The sequence below is a fragment of the Coregonus lavaretus genome (assembly GCF_964263955.1).
Source record: "Coregonus lavaretus genome assembly, chromosome: 38".
NCBI classification, from domain to species: Eukaryota; Metazoa; Chordata; class Actinopteri; order Salmoniformes; family Salmonidae; genus Coregonus; species Coregonus lavaretus.
This window is the reverse complement of record NC_140025.1, coordinates 31,626,449-31,646,061: the sequence shown is the minus strand read 5'-3', so window position 1 is coordinate 31,646,061 and position 19,613 is coordinate 31,626,449. Positions and strand designations below refer to the sequence as shown.

General features: G+C 47.0%; 1 protein-coding gene across 1 annotated transcript in view; it reads right to left on the bottom strand.

The window, feature by feature from the left end:
• Positions 1-19,613, bottom strand: part of sorbs2a (sorbin and SH3 domain containing 2a) — a 75,403-nt gene that overhangs the window by 18,975 nt on the left and 36,815 nt on the right. The window contains exons 4-15 of the mRNA XM_084155109.1: positions 19,380-19,406; positions 19,062-19,183; positions 16,789-17,247; positions 15,709-15,838; positions 14,074-14,249; positions 11,779-11,845; positions 9,923-9,976; positions 9,184-9,394; positions 8,784-8,898; positions 4,357-4,440; positions 2,453-2,509; positions 616-668 (exon numbers count right to left, since the gene is read on the bottom strand). Of these exons, the coding sequence (XP_084011235.1) occupies positions 616-668; positions 2,453-2,509; positions 4,357-4,440; positions 8,784-8,898; positions 9,184-9,394; positions 9,923-9,976; positions 11,779-11,845; positions 14,074-14,249; positions 15,709-15,838; positions 16,789-17,247; positions 19,062-19,183; positions 19,380-19,406 (1,555 nt within the window). The remainder of the gene's footprint in view (positions 1-615; positions 669-2,452; positions 2,510-4,356; positions 4,441-8,783; positions 8,899-9,183; positions 9,395-9,922; positions 9,977-11,778; positions 11,846-14,073; positions 14,250-15,708; positions 15,839-16,788; positions 17,248-19,061; positions 19,184-19,379; positions 19,407-19,613) is intronic.

Below are 19,613 nucleotides of genomic sequence, written 5' to 3'. Positions count from 1 at the left end.
CCTCTCCCAATCTAATTATTAACTGCACTGTCAAAAAATTAAAAAAGGGCTCCTTGAAAAAAAAAGCCTTAAGATTAAGATCAACATCAAGACTTCTAGTGTGGTTTAACCAGGCTACTAGACATTCAACTATACTGAATGCAACCCCAGTCAAAGTCTTCCATGAATGATATGGGTTTATTCATAATATCCTCTTTTCAACCATCCCATTCACTTAGAGCAAACAGAACTGATTAAGCCTAGGATCGGTGAAAGGGAACGGGAGGAGAGGAGAGGAGAGAAGGGGGACAGGGTTGAAGGACAGAATCAATAGGCTGAGCGGATAATGTATGCAGGGTTGGGGAGGGGGTGTGTGTGTGGAGTCACCCGCCACACACACATTGACACAAACACACTGACGTATGTTCAAAGAGCAGAGCTACAAAACACAGTCTCCTTGTGAGAGAGAGAGAGAGAGAGAGAGAGAGAGAGAGAGAGAGAGTTTGGGACGCTGCGCCGCAACACTACATGGCCTACTGCTGGTGTGAAAGAAAGAGAGCGAGAGGGAGGAGGGGGATAGAGTGAGGCAGAGAATAAAAGAAAGCGAGAGAGAGAGAGAGTGAATTGAAGACTCACCTCGCCGGCCTCTCTGGAACCCGGTCAGCAGTCGGAGCGAAGTACAGCGACGTCTGAAAGAGGGCAGACAACAAAAGGGAGGGAGAGGAAGAGTGAGCGCCGCACGAACAAAGACTGGTGGAGGAGGCGGTGGTACACACAATGCTCAGCTCGCACGCCGCCGCTACCGCCGTGGCGCCACGCTCAAAACGCTCCCCCGGCTGACGCCGTGACGGAGGTAGGTTCCACATGGCGTGTGTATGGAAGCTCGGAGGGGCCTACCGGGTGCGCTGAGAGCTGTGACCGCTGATTCTGTTGAACTCTGACCTCGGTCTGTTTGAGGGGTTCTTTCAGGAGGGAGAAAGGGCATGAGGGAAGCACTAAAGGGGAGTGCGAGGGAGGCGCTCTTTCACACTTTTAGGCTTTGAGATTAAGACGCGCCCCTGAAAGACCCGAAATGGACTCTTTGGATCATTGGATTGGCTCCTTGTGGCAACAAAGCATAAAGCACAGCAGCTTCTACCCTATGCTACAGACCTGAGCCCTGTGCTGATCTAGGAACAGGTCCTCCTTGTCCATATCATCTTATCCATTTTGATTCCAACAAGAAAACTGATCCTAGATCAGCAGATACATATTAAATCCCAAAGCTTCCCTATTCAGGTATGAGCTTTACATCTGACATGATATACATGGGTTGATAGCAACCTTTACAATTTATACAGTCTTGAGATTCACATCAATAATAAGCTGTCAATAGATCAATTAGATAGAGAGATAGCAAGAGAGATAGCGAGAGAGAGATAAATTGATAGACATAATTGATAAACAAGATTCTTGAGTAACTGTCATCCATATTGGAAATACATAAGAGCAGTACTGTTTATGCCAATTGGGCAATGAGGCCCGAGGTGGGGTGCTATATGGCCAATATACCATGGCTAAGGGCTGTTCTTAAACACGACACAACGCGGAGTGCCTGGATACAGCCCTTAGCCGTGGTATATTGGCCATATACCACAAACCCCCGAGGTGCCTTATTGCTATTATAAACTGATTACAAATGTAATTCGAACAGTAATTCGAACAGCCAATCAGCATTCATGGCTCGAACCACCCGGTTTATATCTAGTAATAACACACTGAGTTGAGTCACTAGCAGAAAGGCCATTGTAAATACAGGCAGTTGAAGATGCAATAAAGAGATGACTATGACTTGATAAATGACATGATATGGATGCTGAGAGATGAGGCCATATGAAAATGTCCTGCTACGGTGTACTATACATGGTGATACTGTGCAACAACTGGCCCCATCAGCCATCTAGTTACATAGTTCCATAGGTATAGTGTAATTACAGTGTAGGTACACGTTGCTACATAGCGTTTATATGATGTGCCTGTGTCGACATACAGTAGCCTAATAACATGTATAGTCACAGTAAGTATGGCCGTTTTCATCCAAATCAGTAATAAAGCAATCTAAGACTATAATTGTTTAGCAAGGTTTGCGTTACGAACTCTTAGCCTAAGTGACAGTCTGTTGGTACGCTCTTGCCAACTCCTTATGGAATTGCCATGCCTAGGGTTGCAAAATTCCGGTCCCTTTACCCCAAATGTCCTGCTTATTCCCTCGTAATTCCAGGAATCTTCCAACCAGGATTTCTGGAAAACCGTGGAATTTTGGGAAAGTTCCCGGGATTTTGCAACCCTAGTCATGCCTAACATGTTTGGCGTGACAATGAGTGACAAGGAGTTGGCAAAACAGCACACAATTATCTGGAACCAGGCTTTTCAACTCCCACCCAAACCTCCCATTCCCACAATGCTCATGAATGTCATGAATGACAATGTTTACCTCGGTGAGTCGGCGAGGGCAGATGTCTGGATTATAATCCAGCCGTTTTTTAGGAGGCTTGAGCCCCAAGCAGAGGTGAGGAGGAAGAGGAGGAGGAGGAGGAGGAGGTGAAGATGGAGTGGAGGAGGAGGAGGAGGAGAGGCAGTGACGTCATGGGGAGAAAAAAACAAGGTGGAGAGAGGAAAGTGACATCCGTTAGAGCACAGAGGAACTGAAGACTGACGGGTTTCAGACGCGCTGCACACACACTCAAACACACACGCACAAATGCATATTATGCACACAAACACACATTGCAGTTATGATTAAGCCATTTTGAACACACCTAGTACATTATATTAGCTCTAACACACACTCACTACTGCTAGGCACATCTACACACCCATAACCACAAAGCAACACACAAGCAAGCAACCACACACACACACTCACACTCACACAGAGAGACATGCAGATTGTGAGAGTGAGAGGCAGAAGGCAGAGTGAAGGGGCATCTATGCACTACAGTGCAGTGATTCAGTTGTGAAGACGGACTAGCTAAAACATGATATTGGTGGAACCATCCCTCTCAAAATTAACCTTAAACCATGCGCATTAAGGAACCTTTTCTATCTTTCTCAGAGTACGTTGTCTTGGGTTTATTCAGTCATGGGGTCAGGGTGCAACATGAAGAATATTACAGCTAGAAATGTGATATATAAATCTGATCATTCCTTATTCTGCATGACATCAGAGTCGTTTTCTAGACTGCCTTTCTAGCTAAACATTCAGAAGAAGTCCATTTCCTCGACCGAACAACAGACCAACTTAGAACAAACAGAGTGTTTCTCGCCCTTTTCCCCAAAGTGTGCACTTGTACACTTCCTCTCATGGATTTCAAAGGAATGGGACTGGTGCAAGGAATATGGTGGAAAACGGGAACTCAATCCAGTACCTTTAATCTCTTAGGTTGCCTAAAGTTTAGGAGGAGTGAAAGAGTTGAGACTTTGGGGAGAAGGGGTAGAAACCAAAATGTCTAAACTAGCAAACAGAAACAAACCACACAAGCTACAACATACAAGAGGAGCATGAAGAACGGTGCAGAACGGTGCAGAACAGTGCAGAACTGTGCAGAACGGTGCTCTGACCAGATGCAGCGGATTCATTTGTCGATTTTAATTAGCGTGTTATTTCGATTGATCTCTGTTCTGCTCAGTTCTACTGGCTGCTCCACTAGATTATTAATAGCGGTAAGCACACTGCAAAAGAACCTGCATTTTGTTCGTGAAAAATTGGAAATTTTACAATGTAGGAAAAGAGGTTTCCCTTTGTAGGAGGATTTTTGTGATAAAAAGGACCAATCCATGTTAACTTGGGACATCGTTTTGCAGTATTTCCAGCTTTCAACGCGTCACAAGGCCAGCTGATAATGAGACAGCCATACTACGCAAAACCAACTCTCCAAGCCGCAGAGACACAAGAAGACCAGTCACAAGGCGCTACACACAACAGGCGACCACCACAGCACCCAACACCCAACAGCATGCCAAAGCAACTACAACAGGAAGGTCCCCAGACTCCGGGTTCTGCTACTGGGTGTGCATGCTTTTGTTCCAATCCAGCACTAAAAACACCTGATTCGACCAATCTCCGTCCAGACTGAAGACCGATGACTCATTTTACGCTAGTGCTGGGTTGCAAAAACAAACAACATCCTTTTGTTGAATCAGGTGTGTTACTGCTGGGCTGGAACAAAAGCCTGCACACCCACTAGCTCTCCAGTCCGAGAGTTGGACGACTCCTGGGCTACATTATTCCCACCCAGCTACAGTGGGGTGAACACTGAACGGGTAGAGGGGAGTGGGGGGAGAAGGGTATACCTAAGGCGGGGGATGCCGAGGTGGGAGTTACGGACCCTCACTTACCGGACGGCCGAACTCCAGCTCGGAAAAGAACTTATACCAAGGCTCGTTCTCTAAATCTATGTCATCTGGGTTTAACTCATAGGTCTGGAGAGAGCGGAGAGTGACAGAGAAAGAGGGAGGGAGAGAGAGGTGGAAGACAAAGCACATAGAGAGATATGGATGTCATGGTTAGGATAGGGTGCGCAGCGCACGGCTGCAGGAGTTGATGGGTAAAGAAGAGTGGGTCCGGATGGAGAGTTTAACACCAGGGTAAAGCGACAAAAACAGTGTTGCTAACCAGGGCACACACCATTACACTAATTATTTTGGGGGCGAACTTCGCATGTAACACGCATGTAATAATATTATAGAAAGTATTGCTGTGCAATGAATTTTACTTGGTTACTTTCCACATCTCATTCAAATAATGGAAAAACTGATTAATTGAATTGGTTGAAGGAGAATGGCCAATTAAATTCAGTGCTAAAGATAATATAACATTGGCTCATAAAGTGTCCTGAGGTTAAGAAACTAAACCGCATCACCATCTGTTGAACAGTCCTGTATGAAAAGTGTCTTTGCTGTCTTTAGCGTGACACCACACATGCTCTCCTCACCAGTCACTCACTAACTATACAGCACCAAACCAGAGCAGAAAATTATTAAAGTGTTGTAATGTTTACACTTGTCCAGCAGAGGGCAATATCTTCATGTCATCAGACCTATACAACTCTGGTTCATTTCGGCACACCTGGGCCACGTTCAGTAGCCAAACATTATCAATCGTTGATAGAAATTCCATGAATAGAGCCAACATGATTCCTTATTCTACATGTCAGAGAGTCATGTTTGTTCTAGAAAGCATATTTATATCTGAACGTTCCAAAACATTAGGTCCTGCTGAACGCGCCGTTCTTCAACAGTCTTCGAGGTTCGTTTACTCTCATTTGGAGGATTTGGCAGGGTGTGACCTGATCAATATGGTTGTGACCATTTTGAAATCAAAAGTTCTGCAGCACACCATACAAAATCTCCCTCTGGGCAATTATAATCACAACATTCTTCAACTGATTGTTCAGAACAGCACCATATACGTTGAATTAAGCGTTGCACACCACTGCATCCTGCTGAACGTGGCCCTGAGTAAGTAAGTGAGGTAAAAAAAGAAAGTTGGTTTAACTTAATAAATGAATTGGCTGGATACTTTCTAAAAGTCTCATGTAAACCTTCAACATGTATTCTGCCCAATACTCTGAGCATACATTTTAAAGTTAACTTTTGCACCTGGAGCAAAATTCACCAGAACTGAACATACAAGAACCCCCGCTCTCCCACCTCCTCTCCCGAAGGACTACAGAATGCTAGAACGACTCCTACACACCAGTCCTGGGGATTATTCCTCAGTCACTTTCAATGAGGTTTACTGTGGAGCGGAGGAGTGATTCACTGCAGTGCCCCGGCACACTGCAGACCGGCAGTGACATTTACCACCCCAGTGTCTACTGGCAAATGTAGTTTATGAGCTGCTGGGGGAAAGGCTTCCCACTTGTATTGCCGTTCTTGGAAGTGATTTTTGTATCGGACTTGCAAAACAGCTACTTTAGCTCAGGAAGAGGTGAATTGCACTGTGGAGGGGAGTGTAGTCTCATTGATATATCTATGTCTAATTGGAGTATATATGACCTCCTTAGGCGGTCGATAAAATGAATAGGAAGGAGCTGAACAGGAGGCGGCTCTATGTGAGCCGTGCCCAGAAGAAAGTAGAGTGTCAGACGTCGCTGAACAAAAAGGTTTGCAGAGGTCAACCAGCCACCCGCCTCTGGCTACTTCATACCACAAGGCCAGAACACTGGTGCCTTTTACCAGCTGGCTCAGCTGAGCCCCAGCCCTTGCTGGGTGACCCATGTCCAGTGCCAGGAGCCACTTAAAGGGATACTTTGGGATTTTGGCAATGAGTCAGAGGAACTTGTGGATACCATTTTTATGTATCTGTGTCCAGTATGAAGGAAGTTAGAGGTCGTTTTGCAAGTCAATGGTAACTAGCGTTAGCACAATGACTGGAAGTCTATGGGTACAGTATCTGCTAGCATGCTAGTAGCTACCCACAGACTTCCAGTCATTGCGCTAACTGGCAGTGATCAGACTACAATCCAAGAAGTGGACCACAAGATGTTAATAATAACCTTCTTTACGGAATGCATTATCCAGACAGAGGCAGGAGGCAGACTGGATGTGTGTGAGCTAGTTTTCATAAGCAGCGGAGAGACCCACACCACGACCAAAAAAACACATACACACGAAGGTGATGTGACGAAGGCTAGAAACATGGTTTATTGTGGCTTTGTTAGAGAGAGAAACAGGGAAAGAGACAGCGTAGTTGGGATGCATAGAGGAGCCTATAGCTCACCCTGCATTCCAGACTTCCCTGACTCATTGATATTCCCCACGCCTGCTCCTCTCCTCTCCCTGCGCTCTACCTGGATTGATTCCCACATTAGGGTGTGCGCCAAATTGCTCCCTTTTCCCTATACTATAGGGCAGTTGACCCCAACTTTGAATACCACTGCTATAGGGAATAGGGTGCCCTTTGGGAGGAAGCCATGTAGTTCTGGAGAACCTGTCTAAAGACATTAAAAGGGCCAATGCAACCGTTTTTATCTCAATATCAAATCATTTCTGGGTAACAACTAAGTACCTTACTGTGATTGTTTAATTAAAATGGTCAAAAAGAAACAAAAATAGCTTCTTAGCAAAGAGCAATTTCTCAAGCAAGAATTTCTCTAGGACTGTCTGGGAGTGGTCTGAGTGGGAAGGGGACAACTGAAGGTTTGGAACTCTCTTTTTGGTCTATTAATGAATTAACCGCCTGGTGATGTCACCATGCAGGCCCTAACTCCATCCCACCAAAACAGGCTGAAATTTCAGGCGGTCTTTTCAAACAGCGCTTACACTAAAAGGGCGTTTTCATCATTTTCACAATTTCACCGTTTTATTTCAACCTCATAGTGTGGAAATATATAAAATCACAGGAAAATCACGTTTATGATTGCAGAAATTAAACGTTTTTGACTGCTTTCAGCTAAACAATGTCCTTAACTTCAGAAGAGTTGTCCCTCTTTCACCCCCCCCATTTTTTGGTACCCTTCCCCAGATCTGTGCCTCGACACAATCCTGTCTCGGAGCTCTACAGACAATTCCTTCGACCTCATGGCTTGGTTTTTGCTCTGACATGCACTGTCAACTGTGGGACCTTATATAGACAGGTGTGTGCCTTTCCAAATTCAATTGAATTTACCACAGGTGTACTCCAATCAAGTTGTAGAAACATCTCAAGGATGATAAATCGAAACAGGATGCACCTGAGCTCAATTTCGAGTTTCATAGCAAAGGGTCTGAATACTTATAAATAAGTATTTCAGTTTTTTATTTGTAATACATTCGCTTTGTCATTATGGGGTATTGTGTGTAGATTGATGAGGAAAAAAAAGTAATTTAATCAATTTTAGAATAAGGCTGTAACGTAACAAAATGTGGAAAAAGTCAAGGAGTCTGACTACTTTCCGAATGCACTTTATATAAATATAAAGCACATGGGACATTCATATTCTTAAATTAGTTTTATGACCAATTTCAGAATTCACATTAATACGAAACAGAAGTTCACTAACAGAGCATCTATATTATTAATATTCAAAGGCCATTACCTTTCTAAAAATACGCCATCGAGGATACATCCCCCCTTGGGCTTAAAAATACCGCTATTATATAATTGCTTTCCTACTCAACCTTAACAAGCATATCAGCCCAAAATAGCAGTCAGTCAGTCAGTTAGACCAGTTCGGAACACGTAATAGAAATGTGTTTATCCCCATAATGGCTGAGGTACCTCTAAAGGCTTCTTCCTAGAGCGTAGGTCAGGGGTCTCCAACTCTGTTCCTGTAGACAGAGCCTTTGTGTGTAGAGGGTTTTGTTCCAATCCAGCTCTAAACACACCTCTTATTCACTCTGGACCTTAATATCTGGAATCGGGTGTATTCGTGCTGGGTGGGAACAAAAGCCTGCACCTCCATTTAGCTCTCCAGGACTGAGAGTTGAAGATCACTCGCTTATTAGGAACCAAGGAGGCTGTAGATTACAGGGTGATTATGGGTAATAGAGTTTTAAATGACTTGGATAATGACAATGTGTCAAACTCAATTCCTGGAGGGCCGACTGTCAGCGGGTTTCCGCTCCTCCCTTGTACTTGATTGATCAATTAAGACCATTGTTAGTTAGGAACTCCCCTCACCTGGTTGTCGGATGAATGTATCTATTTCCGGCAGTCTACTTGGACACCAATTGAAAGGAAGTAATAAAAACCAGCAAATACATGGCCCTCCAGGAACTGAGTTTGACACCCTGATGTTGGCCAGTATAACAGTGACAGAGATGTGCTTATGGCCACTCACCGGCCTCTCCTGCTCCAGAATGGATGACTTCCCTGGCTCGTACTCAAAGATACTCCGGGGTTCGGCGCGGTACTTTCTAGTGTCCACTTTCCTATCGGGAGGGCCCCACTGATTCCTGGTGAGAAAAAAATATATGAAAAAAAGACATCAGTGTGATCTTGGTCCAAGTTTAAGGTGCTGCCAAAGGCATGACACTAGCCTAGGTCTAGGTTCTAGAGCTAAGGTATCCCCTAAGGTGAGGGTCTCAGGGGGACTAGGCCTACGTAAGGACTAAGACTAGGTCTAGGTCCAAGGCCTATGTCTTACATTGCAGACTAGGCCTAAGTCTAAGCCTAAGATGCAGACTAACTAGCCATGGGTCTTGGACCAAGCGAAAGAAAACCAGACCGCTGTGTCTTACATGGTGTCGGGCGAGTCTCGCTCCCGGTCGCTGTCTCTGGACCTCAGCTGGAGGAGGGAGGGCATGGGCGGGGGCGGCGGTGGCACGGGGGAGGGCTCCCTGAAGGTCCCGGGGCCTCCGTTGTCCGACGGGCTCTTGGCCAGGGGCCGGTACGTTTGTGTCCTGGGGGGAGGGTAGGCCATGGTGGGGTTGGAGGACTGACCATATGTGTCTAGGGGTGAAGGGGAGAAAGAGGGAAACGAGAGAGAGAGAGAGAGAGAGAGACAGAGAATGGGGAGGGAAAAGAGAACGAGAGAGAGAGAGAGAGAGAGAGAGAGAGAGAGAGAGAGAGAGAGGAGATGGGGAGGGAAAAGAGAGCGAGAGAGAGAGACAGAGAGCGAGAGACAGAGACAGAGAGAGAAAGGATGGGGAGGAAAGAGAGAGAGAGAGACAGAAAGGATGGGGAGGAAAGAGAGAGAGAGAGACAGACAGAGAGAGACAGAGAGAAAGGATGGGGAGGAAAGAGAGAGAGAGACAGAGGGGGAGGAAAGAGAGAGAGAGAGAGAGAGAGAGAGACAGAGAGGATGGGGAGGGAAAAAAAGAGAGAGAGACAGAAAGAGTGAAAAGAAAGAGGGAGAAGGGGGTGGTAAACAAAGTACTCTTGTGAGTCAGGTGTTTTCATTGTTCTTGAACACAGGACAACGTGACCAACCACTAGCATACATTTGAATCTTCAAGAAGAGATCTTCGAGACTCTTACCGTGGTTACCGTCGACAGTGTATGTGGCGTTGTACGTGTCGGCGTAGTCGTCATCTGTAGAAACATGGAAGAACGTGAGCAGAACACACCCACCCTGCTGACAGCACCCTTTTCCCTGCATCCATTTGTGCACACACATACAGATTCCCTACCGCCATCACTGCAGAAATATTCTGCCTGTCTCAGGGAAAACCTCAGTGGGCAAACAAAGGCTCTGTAGGTAGTTTATCAGCAGGGTGAATACTGAAGATCAACGAATAAGGACCCAGGAGAACGAAGGGCTGACTATTGATGTTATCCTTTGAGAAGTACAGTAAGCTGTGTGTGTGCGTTGTTAAGAATAAATATGCCTTGTATTGACTATGTGAAGCGGCGCAGAGATCGCTGCAGTGCATCTGTAGGTTTGATCGATCTCTCTCTCTCTCACACACACACACACACACACACACACACACACACACACACACACGGCTGGCACAGAGAAACCCACACACAACACATGCATGTCCATCCATACACTACATGACCAAAAGTATGTAGATGCCTCATTCCAAAATCATGGCCATTAATATGGACTTGGTCCACTCTTCTGGGAAGGCTTTCCACTAGATGTTGGAACATTGCTGCGGGGAATTGCTTCCATTCAGCACAAGAGCATTAGTGAGGTCGGGCACTGATGTTGGGCTATTAGGCCTGGCTTGCAGTGGGCGTTCCAATTCATCCCAAAGGTGTTGGATGGGGTTGAGGTCAGGGGGCATTGTCATGCTGAAACAGGAAAGGGCCTTCCCCAAACTGTTGCCACAAAGTTGGAAGCACAGGATCGTCTAGAATGTAATTGAATGCTGCAGCGCTAAGATTTCCCTTCACTGGAACTAAGGGGCCTTGCCCGAACCATGAAAAACAGCTCCCTCCCATTATTCCTCCTCCACCAAACTGTACAGTTGGCACTATGCATTGGGGCAGGTAGCGTTCTCCTGGCACCCGCCAAACCCAGAGTCGTCCGTCGGACTGCCAGATGGTGAAGCATGATTCATCACTCCAGAGAACGCATTTCCACTGCTTCAGAGTCCAATGGCGGTGAGCTTTACACCACTCCAGCCGAAGCTTGGCATTGCTCATGGTGATCTTAGGCTTGTTTGCGGTTGCTCGGACATGGAAATCCATTTCATGAAGGTCCTGATGAATAGTTAATGTGCTGACGTTGCTTCCAGAGGTAGTTTGGAACTCGGTAGAAAGTGTTTCAATCGAGGACAGACTATTTTTACAAGCTACAGCAATATACGGTCCCGTTCTGTGAGCTTGTGTGGCCTACCACTTCGCGGCTAAGCCGTTGTTGCTCCTAGACGTTTCCACTTCACAATAACACCACTTACAGTTGACCAGCGCAGCTCTAGCAGGGCAGAAATTTGACGAACTGACTTGTTGGAAAGGTGGCATCCTATTATGGTGCCACGTTGAATGTCACTGAGCTCTTCAGTAAGGCCATTCTACTGCCAATGTTTGTCTATGGAGATTGCATGGCTGTGTGCTCGATTTTATACACCTGTTAGCAACGGGTGTGGCTGAAATAGCCAAATCCACTAATTTGAAGGGTTTCCACATACTTTTGTATATATAGTGTACATACATAATGCACGCACACACACACACACACACACACAGCCCAGGAGTGTGACCCATCTTGGTGAACAGCAAGGAATGACAGACCGTAAGTAAGCATTTCACGGTATAGTCTACACCTGTTGTATTCGGCACATGGGACAAATAAAATGTGATTTGATCGTACACACTGCAATAACACCCGTCTCGTCCAATGACACGCTGTACTGTCTCCAGTCTACTGTAGATCTCCCCACCTGCTTTGTGAACCATGTGGATCTGCTTGAACATGGTCTTGTACCAGTCCTTCGGCCTATCCACCGTCTGTGTGGGGAGAGAAAACAATCATAAATCAATGTAGGCTACGGACAGACGGACACATAGACAGACAGATGGGTGGACAGAGAGGCGGACAGACGGATCGATAGACTAATAGATGGACAGGACATGTGCAAAGAAAAGTCTGTGTCCATAGCCACGTGTTTTTGTTTGTCACACACACACATACTCCCACACACACACTCAGTCGTGTCATCGGCTGACAGGGGAAGTTCATCTCTTGGCCAGTCGATAACACTGACCCCCACGGTGACCTGACTAGGCAGAAAAGTGTCCGTTTTCAGTCCAGAGTGTGTGTGTGCTTGACCAGACGTACCCAGATGGCCCGAGCCTGGCCACCACAATGCCAATCACCCCCGCTAATACCATGGCTACCAGCGTGAGGAGCCAGAAAAATTCTCAGTGAGTGCACACAGCACAGCGCAACTATCTCGCGCTTTTCTATATATATATATATATATATATATATATATATATATATATATATATATATATATATATATATATATATATATCTCTCTCTCTCTCTCTCTCTGTCTCTCTCCTACTCCCCCAGTATCCATGCTCTCTCAGCCTCTCAACAGAGCGAGGACGAGTGTCTGAAGTACTCTTATACACGGCTGAGATACATACACAGACACACTCGGATGGGGGTACACATACACAGAGAGAGAGAGAAAGGCTGCTCATGGCCCTGTAGTACAATAACGAGGACTTTGACTAAGTCCCTAATTACAGCTGGCGGACAGAGAGAGAGACAGAGACAGAGACAGAGAGAGAGAGAGAGACAGAGAGACAGAGACAGAGAGAGAGACAGAGAGAGAGACAGAGAGAGAGAGAGAGAGAGAGACAGAGAGACAGAGAGAGAGAGAGAGAGCGAGAGAGAGAGAGACAGAGAGACAGAGAGACAGAGAGACAGAGAGAGAGAGAGAGAGAGAGAGAGAGAGAGAGAGAGAGAGAGAGAGAGAGAGAGAGAGAGAGAGAGAGAGAGAGAGAGAGAGAGAGAGAGAGAGACAGAGAGACAGAGAGACAGAGAGAGAGAGAGAGAGAGAGACAGAGAGAGAGAGAGAGAGAGAGAGAGAGAGAGAGAGAGAGAGAGAGAGAGAGAGAGAGAGAGAGAGAGAGAGAGCGAGAGAGAGAGAGAGAGAGCGAGAGAGAGAGAGAGAGAGAGACAGAGACAGAGAGAGAGACAGAGAGAGAGACAGAGAGAAGAGAGAGAGAGAGAGAGAGAGAGAGAGAGACAGAGAGACAGAGAGAGAGAGAGCGAGAGAGAGAGAGAGAGCGAGAGAGAGAGAGAGAGAGACAGAGACAGAGAGAGAGACAGAGAGAGAGACAGAGAGACAGAGAGAGAGAGAGAGAGAGAGAGAGAGAGAGAGAGAGAGAGAGAGAGAGAGAGAGACAGAGAGACAGAGAGACAGAGAGAGAGAGAGAGAGAGAGACAGAGAGAGAGAGAGAGAGAGAGAGAGACAGAGAGAGAGAGAGAGAGAGAGAGAGAGCGAGAGAGAGAGAGAGAGCGAGAGAGAGAGAGAGAGAGAGACAGAGACAGAGAGAGAGACAGAGAGAGAGACAGAGAGACGAGAGAGAGAGAGAGAGAGAGAGGCGAGAGAGACAGAGAGACAGAGAGACAGAGAGACAGAGAGACAGAGAGAGAGAGAGAGAGAGAGAGAGAGAGAGAGAGAGGAGAGAGAGAGAGAGAGAGAGAGAGAGAGAGAGAGAGAGAGAGAGAGAGAGAGAGGAGAGAGAGAGAGAGAGAGAGAGAGAGAGAGAGCGAGAGAAAGGGCTCTGAATAAGGGGTCTAAAGCTGCTGACATCTCAAAAGCATTCCTCCACTGGGCCCTGCTCACATATCAGACAGCAGACAAGGCTAGTCAGGGCCAGAGGTACTCCACATTTCCAAAGAAAACACAATGTAGTCATGAAACTCCACAACACACATTGGGTGCATCGCAAATGGCACCCTATTCCTATATAGTGCACTACTTTTGGCCAGGCTACATAGGGCTCTGGTCAAATGTAGTGCACTATAAAGGGAATAGAGTGCCATGTGGGAAATATAGGCTTACTGTTCTGTAGCCAAATTCATCCCACTTAAAATGAAACAGAACTTTTAAGCCTTCTTAAAATGTGTTCTTAAAGTACGTGTCCAAAGAGTTTTTTCACTTGTCTTGTCGCGTGTCTGACTGCGTGTACATGCATGCGTGTCCTCTCCTCACCGTGCGAATGGCGATAGGGATGCCCGTGTCATCCACGGGGCCGATGCCCTCGTAGTGGGGCGCCTTGATGACAGACACCCGCTTCTCCTCCTCTGAAAAGCGGGCGATGGGCACCGTGCTGCTCACGCTGGTGTGGCCCGACGTCACCGACTCACGCGTCACCGACTCTGAACCTTCTGTATGGTGTGTGTGTAGTGTGTGTGTGTGTGTGTGTAGTGTGTGGAGGAGGAGAGAGGGGGAAAAGGGATGAATAGAGGGAAGGAGGAAGGAAGAGAAGGAAGTTAAGACAGTAAACTGATGTGAGTGATTTGGATGGGCTGGCCCAGAAAACACACAAAGGTACACAGTCTCTCCATATCACATTCTCTATCTCATACACACACACACGCACACGCGCACACACACACGCACACACACTCTTATCCACAATGTCGGTTGGCCAAGCACTTCACAGTAGTAGGGAAGCAGTTTATTAGAGATATACACTGAGTGTACAAAACATTAGGAACACCTTCCTAATATTGACCTGCACCCTGTTGTGACCTCAGAACAGCCTCAATTTGTCGAGGCATGGACTCTACAATGTGTCAAAAATGTTCCACAAGGATGCTGGCCTATGCTGACTCCAATGCTTCCCACAGTTGTGTCAAGTTGGCTGGATGTCCTTTGGGTGGTGGACCATTCTTGATACACACGGGAAACTGTTGAGCGTGAAAAACCCAGCAGCGTTGCAGTTCTTGACACAATCAGACCGGTATGCCTGGCACCTACTACCATACCCCGTTTAAAGGCATATACATCTTTTGTCTTGCCCATTCACCCTCTGAATTGCACACATACACAATCCATGTCTCAATAGTCTCCAGGCTTAGAAATCCTTCTTTAACCCGTCTCCTCCCCATCAGCTACACTGATTGAAGTGAATTTAACAAGTGACATCAATAAGGGATCATAGCTGTCACCTGGTTAGTCTCTGTCATGGAAAGAGCAGGTGTTCCTAATGTTTTGTACACTCAGTGTGTATACAGTATATACAGTTCATCAAAGTAAATGTAGGGCTGTGCAACACTGATGCGAGTTATGCGCCACTAAGCATATTCCCACTGCCAGGTCCACTTTGTCAGCAATTCATTTTCCATTGCGTTCCCCTATCGATTAGGTCCCGTCTGCCTCTAATGGTTGTAAATACATCATATCCTGCAAACCTCAAATGGTGCAAATAGTCCCATTACATCAACTAACTAGAGAAGTGCATTAAAGAGCCATTATCTCTGGGCGGTAGTAATACTGAGGGGATCAACATCAGAACAAAGGGAAAGTATGGGTTGAAGTAAATCACCACAGTGGTGTGATGACACGTATTCATAGAAACCTGAATACCGGTAATCAATTGGCTTACTTTGTGTGGAGGCGTACATTGTGGTTCAGGATCGCTCTTAGCGTTAGAGTGCTTGGTTATGTAGTGGTTGACTCGGGACAAAAATGGTCAAGCCTTATTCTGTGCACATTATTTTGTTAAACGTAGACTCATTAATATGCCATTGTGATTCACAGCAGGGCAACTGCCTGCTTACACAAGTCAACAAAAATTCAAAAATCAGCCCAGGCTGACACGGTCGGGATCTCTGCTCTCACCTGCGCTCCGACTCTGCATGTGAACCACCCCTGGGCTGAACGAGGCGGGGAGAGGGGGGTAGGCCGGGGGTGAGGAGGGCCTCTGGGGGTGGGGCGCACCTCCATTCATGGCCACTTGAATAGCTTGGCCCTGGAGGAGACAGAGCGAGAGAAAGAGAGAGCGAGGGGAGTAGAGGGAGAGAAGAAGAGGGAGAGATGAAGAGGGAGAGAAAAAGAGGGAGAAAAGAGAAGGAGAGAGAAAGAGAGAGGGGGGGGAGACATCAGAACCAGAGGGTAAAACAGTGCACTCCATTTGCAAGAAACAACGTTTATAGTGGTCAAAACTGATGGGACAGACACCCACATAATGTTATCAGTTGGTTAACAATCAAAGACTCTGTACTAAGAATTTATCTCTGTTATAAGAATAGGTTACCAGTAAGACTAAAATGGCTTTACGAGTAGATAGTAAGGACCAAAGTGATCTAGGTCAATCTGATTGTTATGAGAGGAGTGCAACAGACTGTATTGGAAAATTGTGCTGCATCAGAGAAAACATAACAGGTTAGTTAAAAGGAAGACACCTGTTGAGTAGTTGGAAGTCAGCAAACAACATGGACTTATTTCAATCAGGGATTTCATTATTGGTTAGAAATGACACAGTGCACACGTAAAAGACAGTGTCACATCATTGTCACATTGTGGGTCTTTCAATCAAAACTCCCACAATGAAATAAACTATTGAACAGACATAGGAAAGAAGTTGTTGTACCTAAGAGTTAATGACAGTTGGACAAATCCTCACATTTTGGTATGTGAGAAACACACAAAAGACACGTTACGAAGGTGGGATCATGGTGCATAAAGACGTTGTTAGACTAAATAATCAGAAGAGTGCGAAGGGAGATGTTATGACAGTGGGACACGGGGGGTAGGGCATACAAGAGCGCTTCACTCAAGACGGGTGAGTGGATTAGTTGGAGGAGCTTGTGAACACTGTATTGTTTGGGTGTGGTAAGAGTTTTGGGGGTTGGGGGGACTCAAGCTTCCTTGGTGTAGCCAGTAGTTAGCGACGTTGTGGGGGGGGGGGGGGATAGTTACGTTAGTGGCAGCAGCGGTGGTGGAGGTTAGCGGCGGCGCCTCGTCGGTGTCCGTGGTGGACGCGGAGGTCGACATGTGGCTGAGGGTGGGCGAGGGTGTGGGAGACCCGCCGGGGGAGTCCAGGCTGCAGATCTGGAGCTCTTCCAGGAGGCCCGCAGTGGAGGACGAGTATTGGCTGAGCGCTGACACTGTCACTGGGGAGAGCGAGGGTGACATGCCCCCCATACCACCGATACTTCCACCAGCACTAACCATGCTAATGCTGACCCCGCCGACTACGCCAATTTTATACATTCGGTCCCCCCCGCCACGCTCCAAGGTGGCGTATGGGGACGGGGCGTACGGGGTGGGCGACAGGGCTTTGAGGCCAACCAGGTAGTCCAGTGAGTCGGCGCTGTGGCGGTTGTAAGGGGAGCGCCGGGTGCTGTGGTCGGGGGAGCAGGGGTGAGGAGGCGAGCCCTGGTAGGATGGAAGGGGGTTATAGAGGAGGAAGAAAGGGAGGGGGAGAGAATTTAAACTGATGCGGCTGTGCATGGTTGGGTGGTCCAAACAGGACAGGAAGTGAAACGGTGTGAGACAAGAAATTATGTGGTGTTTTGTCACACTGCATTATAGTGTGCAGACTGGTGTTACCTTCACTGTGGGGTAAGAGATTGGATTAGTGCAATCACGGTGTTTGAAGATGTTGGACACTGAACAAAACACACTGTGCTTCTAAATCTGGCCATCCCTCTGACAAACGCACAAACACACGCACACAATCCCAGTTAGTCTGGTTGGTTGGTTGTGCCTGACCAACCACAGTGGTGCTGTTGAAGAAGAACTGACAGAGGTTGATTAGGAAACTGGAACTCAGTTATAGTACCACCACATTCGCTGCGGCCGGTCGAGGTGGAACTGGAGGGGAGGCCTTCACCTTCCTGCCCTCCCCAGGGACAGAAGCTGGGGCTGGGGCCTTGTTCTCCAGGGTAGGGGTCTTGGACCCCGGTGGTTTGGGGCTCCGCGGGGCCATCTGGACGGAGAGGGAGGCTGTGTGCTGGCTTTGGGGGCCGATGGAGGAGTCTCTACGGGGGGGAAGGTTTGGGGGAGGAGGGGAGGTGGTGAGAGTCTCAGGCTGGGGGACGGGTTGGTGGGAGGGAGGATCAGGGATGGTGACGGGGGTTAGTCTGAGGGAGGACACTTTGCGCTCTGCAGCCTGAAGCTGGGTGGTGGTGGAGGGAGTAGCAGTGGAGGCTTTGACGTTGCTGGTGTCATTGGGGATGGCGAGGGGGGACTGAGGGTTTGTTTGTGGGGGCTGGGGGTTGGGTTCTGGTTCAGATTGGGGTGCAGAAGTGTTGGTAGTACTCTGGTAGTGGGAGTAAGAAGATGTGCTCTTGACTGTGTAAGACTCTTTGAGGACGGCCTTCTCGTTGGAGAGGGCTAGCATCCCGGGTCCAAGGGTCTCGGCTAGGAGGGAGCTGTAGGAGGGGGGGATAGCACCAGTGGCGGGGAAGGGGTAGCTCTCTCTCCTAGGGGGCGGGAGGGGGACCTGATTGACAGCCTGGGCAGCCAATTAGAATCAGAGAATGAAAATAGCAACAAACAACATTGTTAATCAATGGAAAGATATAAATAAATACATTAAATCAGTAATCATGATATGAGACAGACTAAATCCAGTCCAAAGTATAATACAAGAACAATACACCCTTGACCGGAATATATATTGGGGGGGTTTCTCTACGTTGTAAACATTTTATGAGGTTGTGGTGTGATTTATTTTCCACTTTAAAACCCAACGTCATAAAAATGTGGCCTGGAATCAAATAAAGATCATTTTAGAAGATTGAAGAGATGTGTGGCGCGGACTGCTTCCTTGCTGCGTTTATTGTCCCAAAATGACGCATAAACACCGCACACACATACACTGCACACACACGCACGGCTCTGGGGGAGGAAAGGAATCTTTCATTAGGCTCTTGATAGCTGCTGGAAAACAACATAAACATATCAACTTGAATCAACAGAAAAACTTGACAGGGGAAATTCTCTGGAGGCACTGGTGCTGAAGGAATGTAGGATTTATTCACATTATAAACTTCCTGATCAAGAACGATTCACACTGCTTTAATACTACGGATTCAACAATGATAGCTTTGCAACTGAACTCAATCAGTGTGGTGTGAATACTCTGGTTAAACTGATTAAACACATTAAAATGCTGTATAGGAATTCAACAATGCACAGTGTGTGTGTGTGTGTGTGTGTGTGTGTGTGTGTGTGTGTATATTCACCTGTGTGGGGGACTTCTTGTCTTGCAGGTTGGGCCTGACGCTGCGGAAGCCCTTGGCGGCCAGGGAGGAACTGATGTCGTCGCCGTTCCTTAGGCCATCGGTGCTGCACGACCTCCAAGCATCTGGAACACACACAGGGCCACACACACAATTACAGGTCACAGTCACACATCTCATAACACAATTATAGGCGACAGGCCTTACATAACAACTAGACCCCTTGATGCCAACACATGATGTATTCCTTTTCACAGCTTATAGTCCAAGATAAATTGGATGTGCGCATTGTATCAAGATAAGACATTGAACTGTAGTTACCTGAATCTGACGAGTGAGACTCACTCCCTGTGAGGAGAAAAGAAACGCACATTAACATGTGACTTTTGGTATGCATATCTAGATGCAGGATCATCATCAATATGCAGCAGAAGAGACATTTGAATGGTGGTTTCAGTAGCCCGAATACATATCCAGGGGCTTGGATATGTTCTGAAATTAATGAGACAGACTGCTGAAAGAGGGGGAGAGAAACATTTAGGGAAGGAAAAAGGG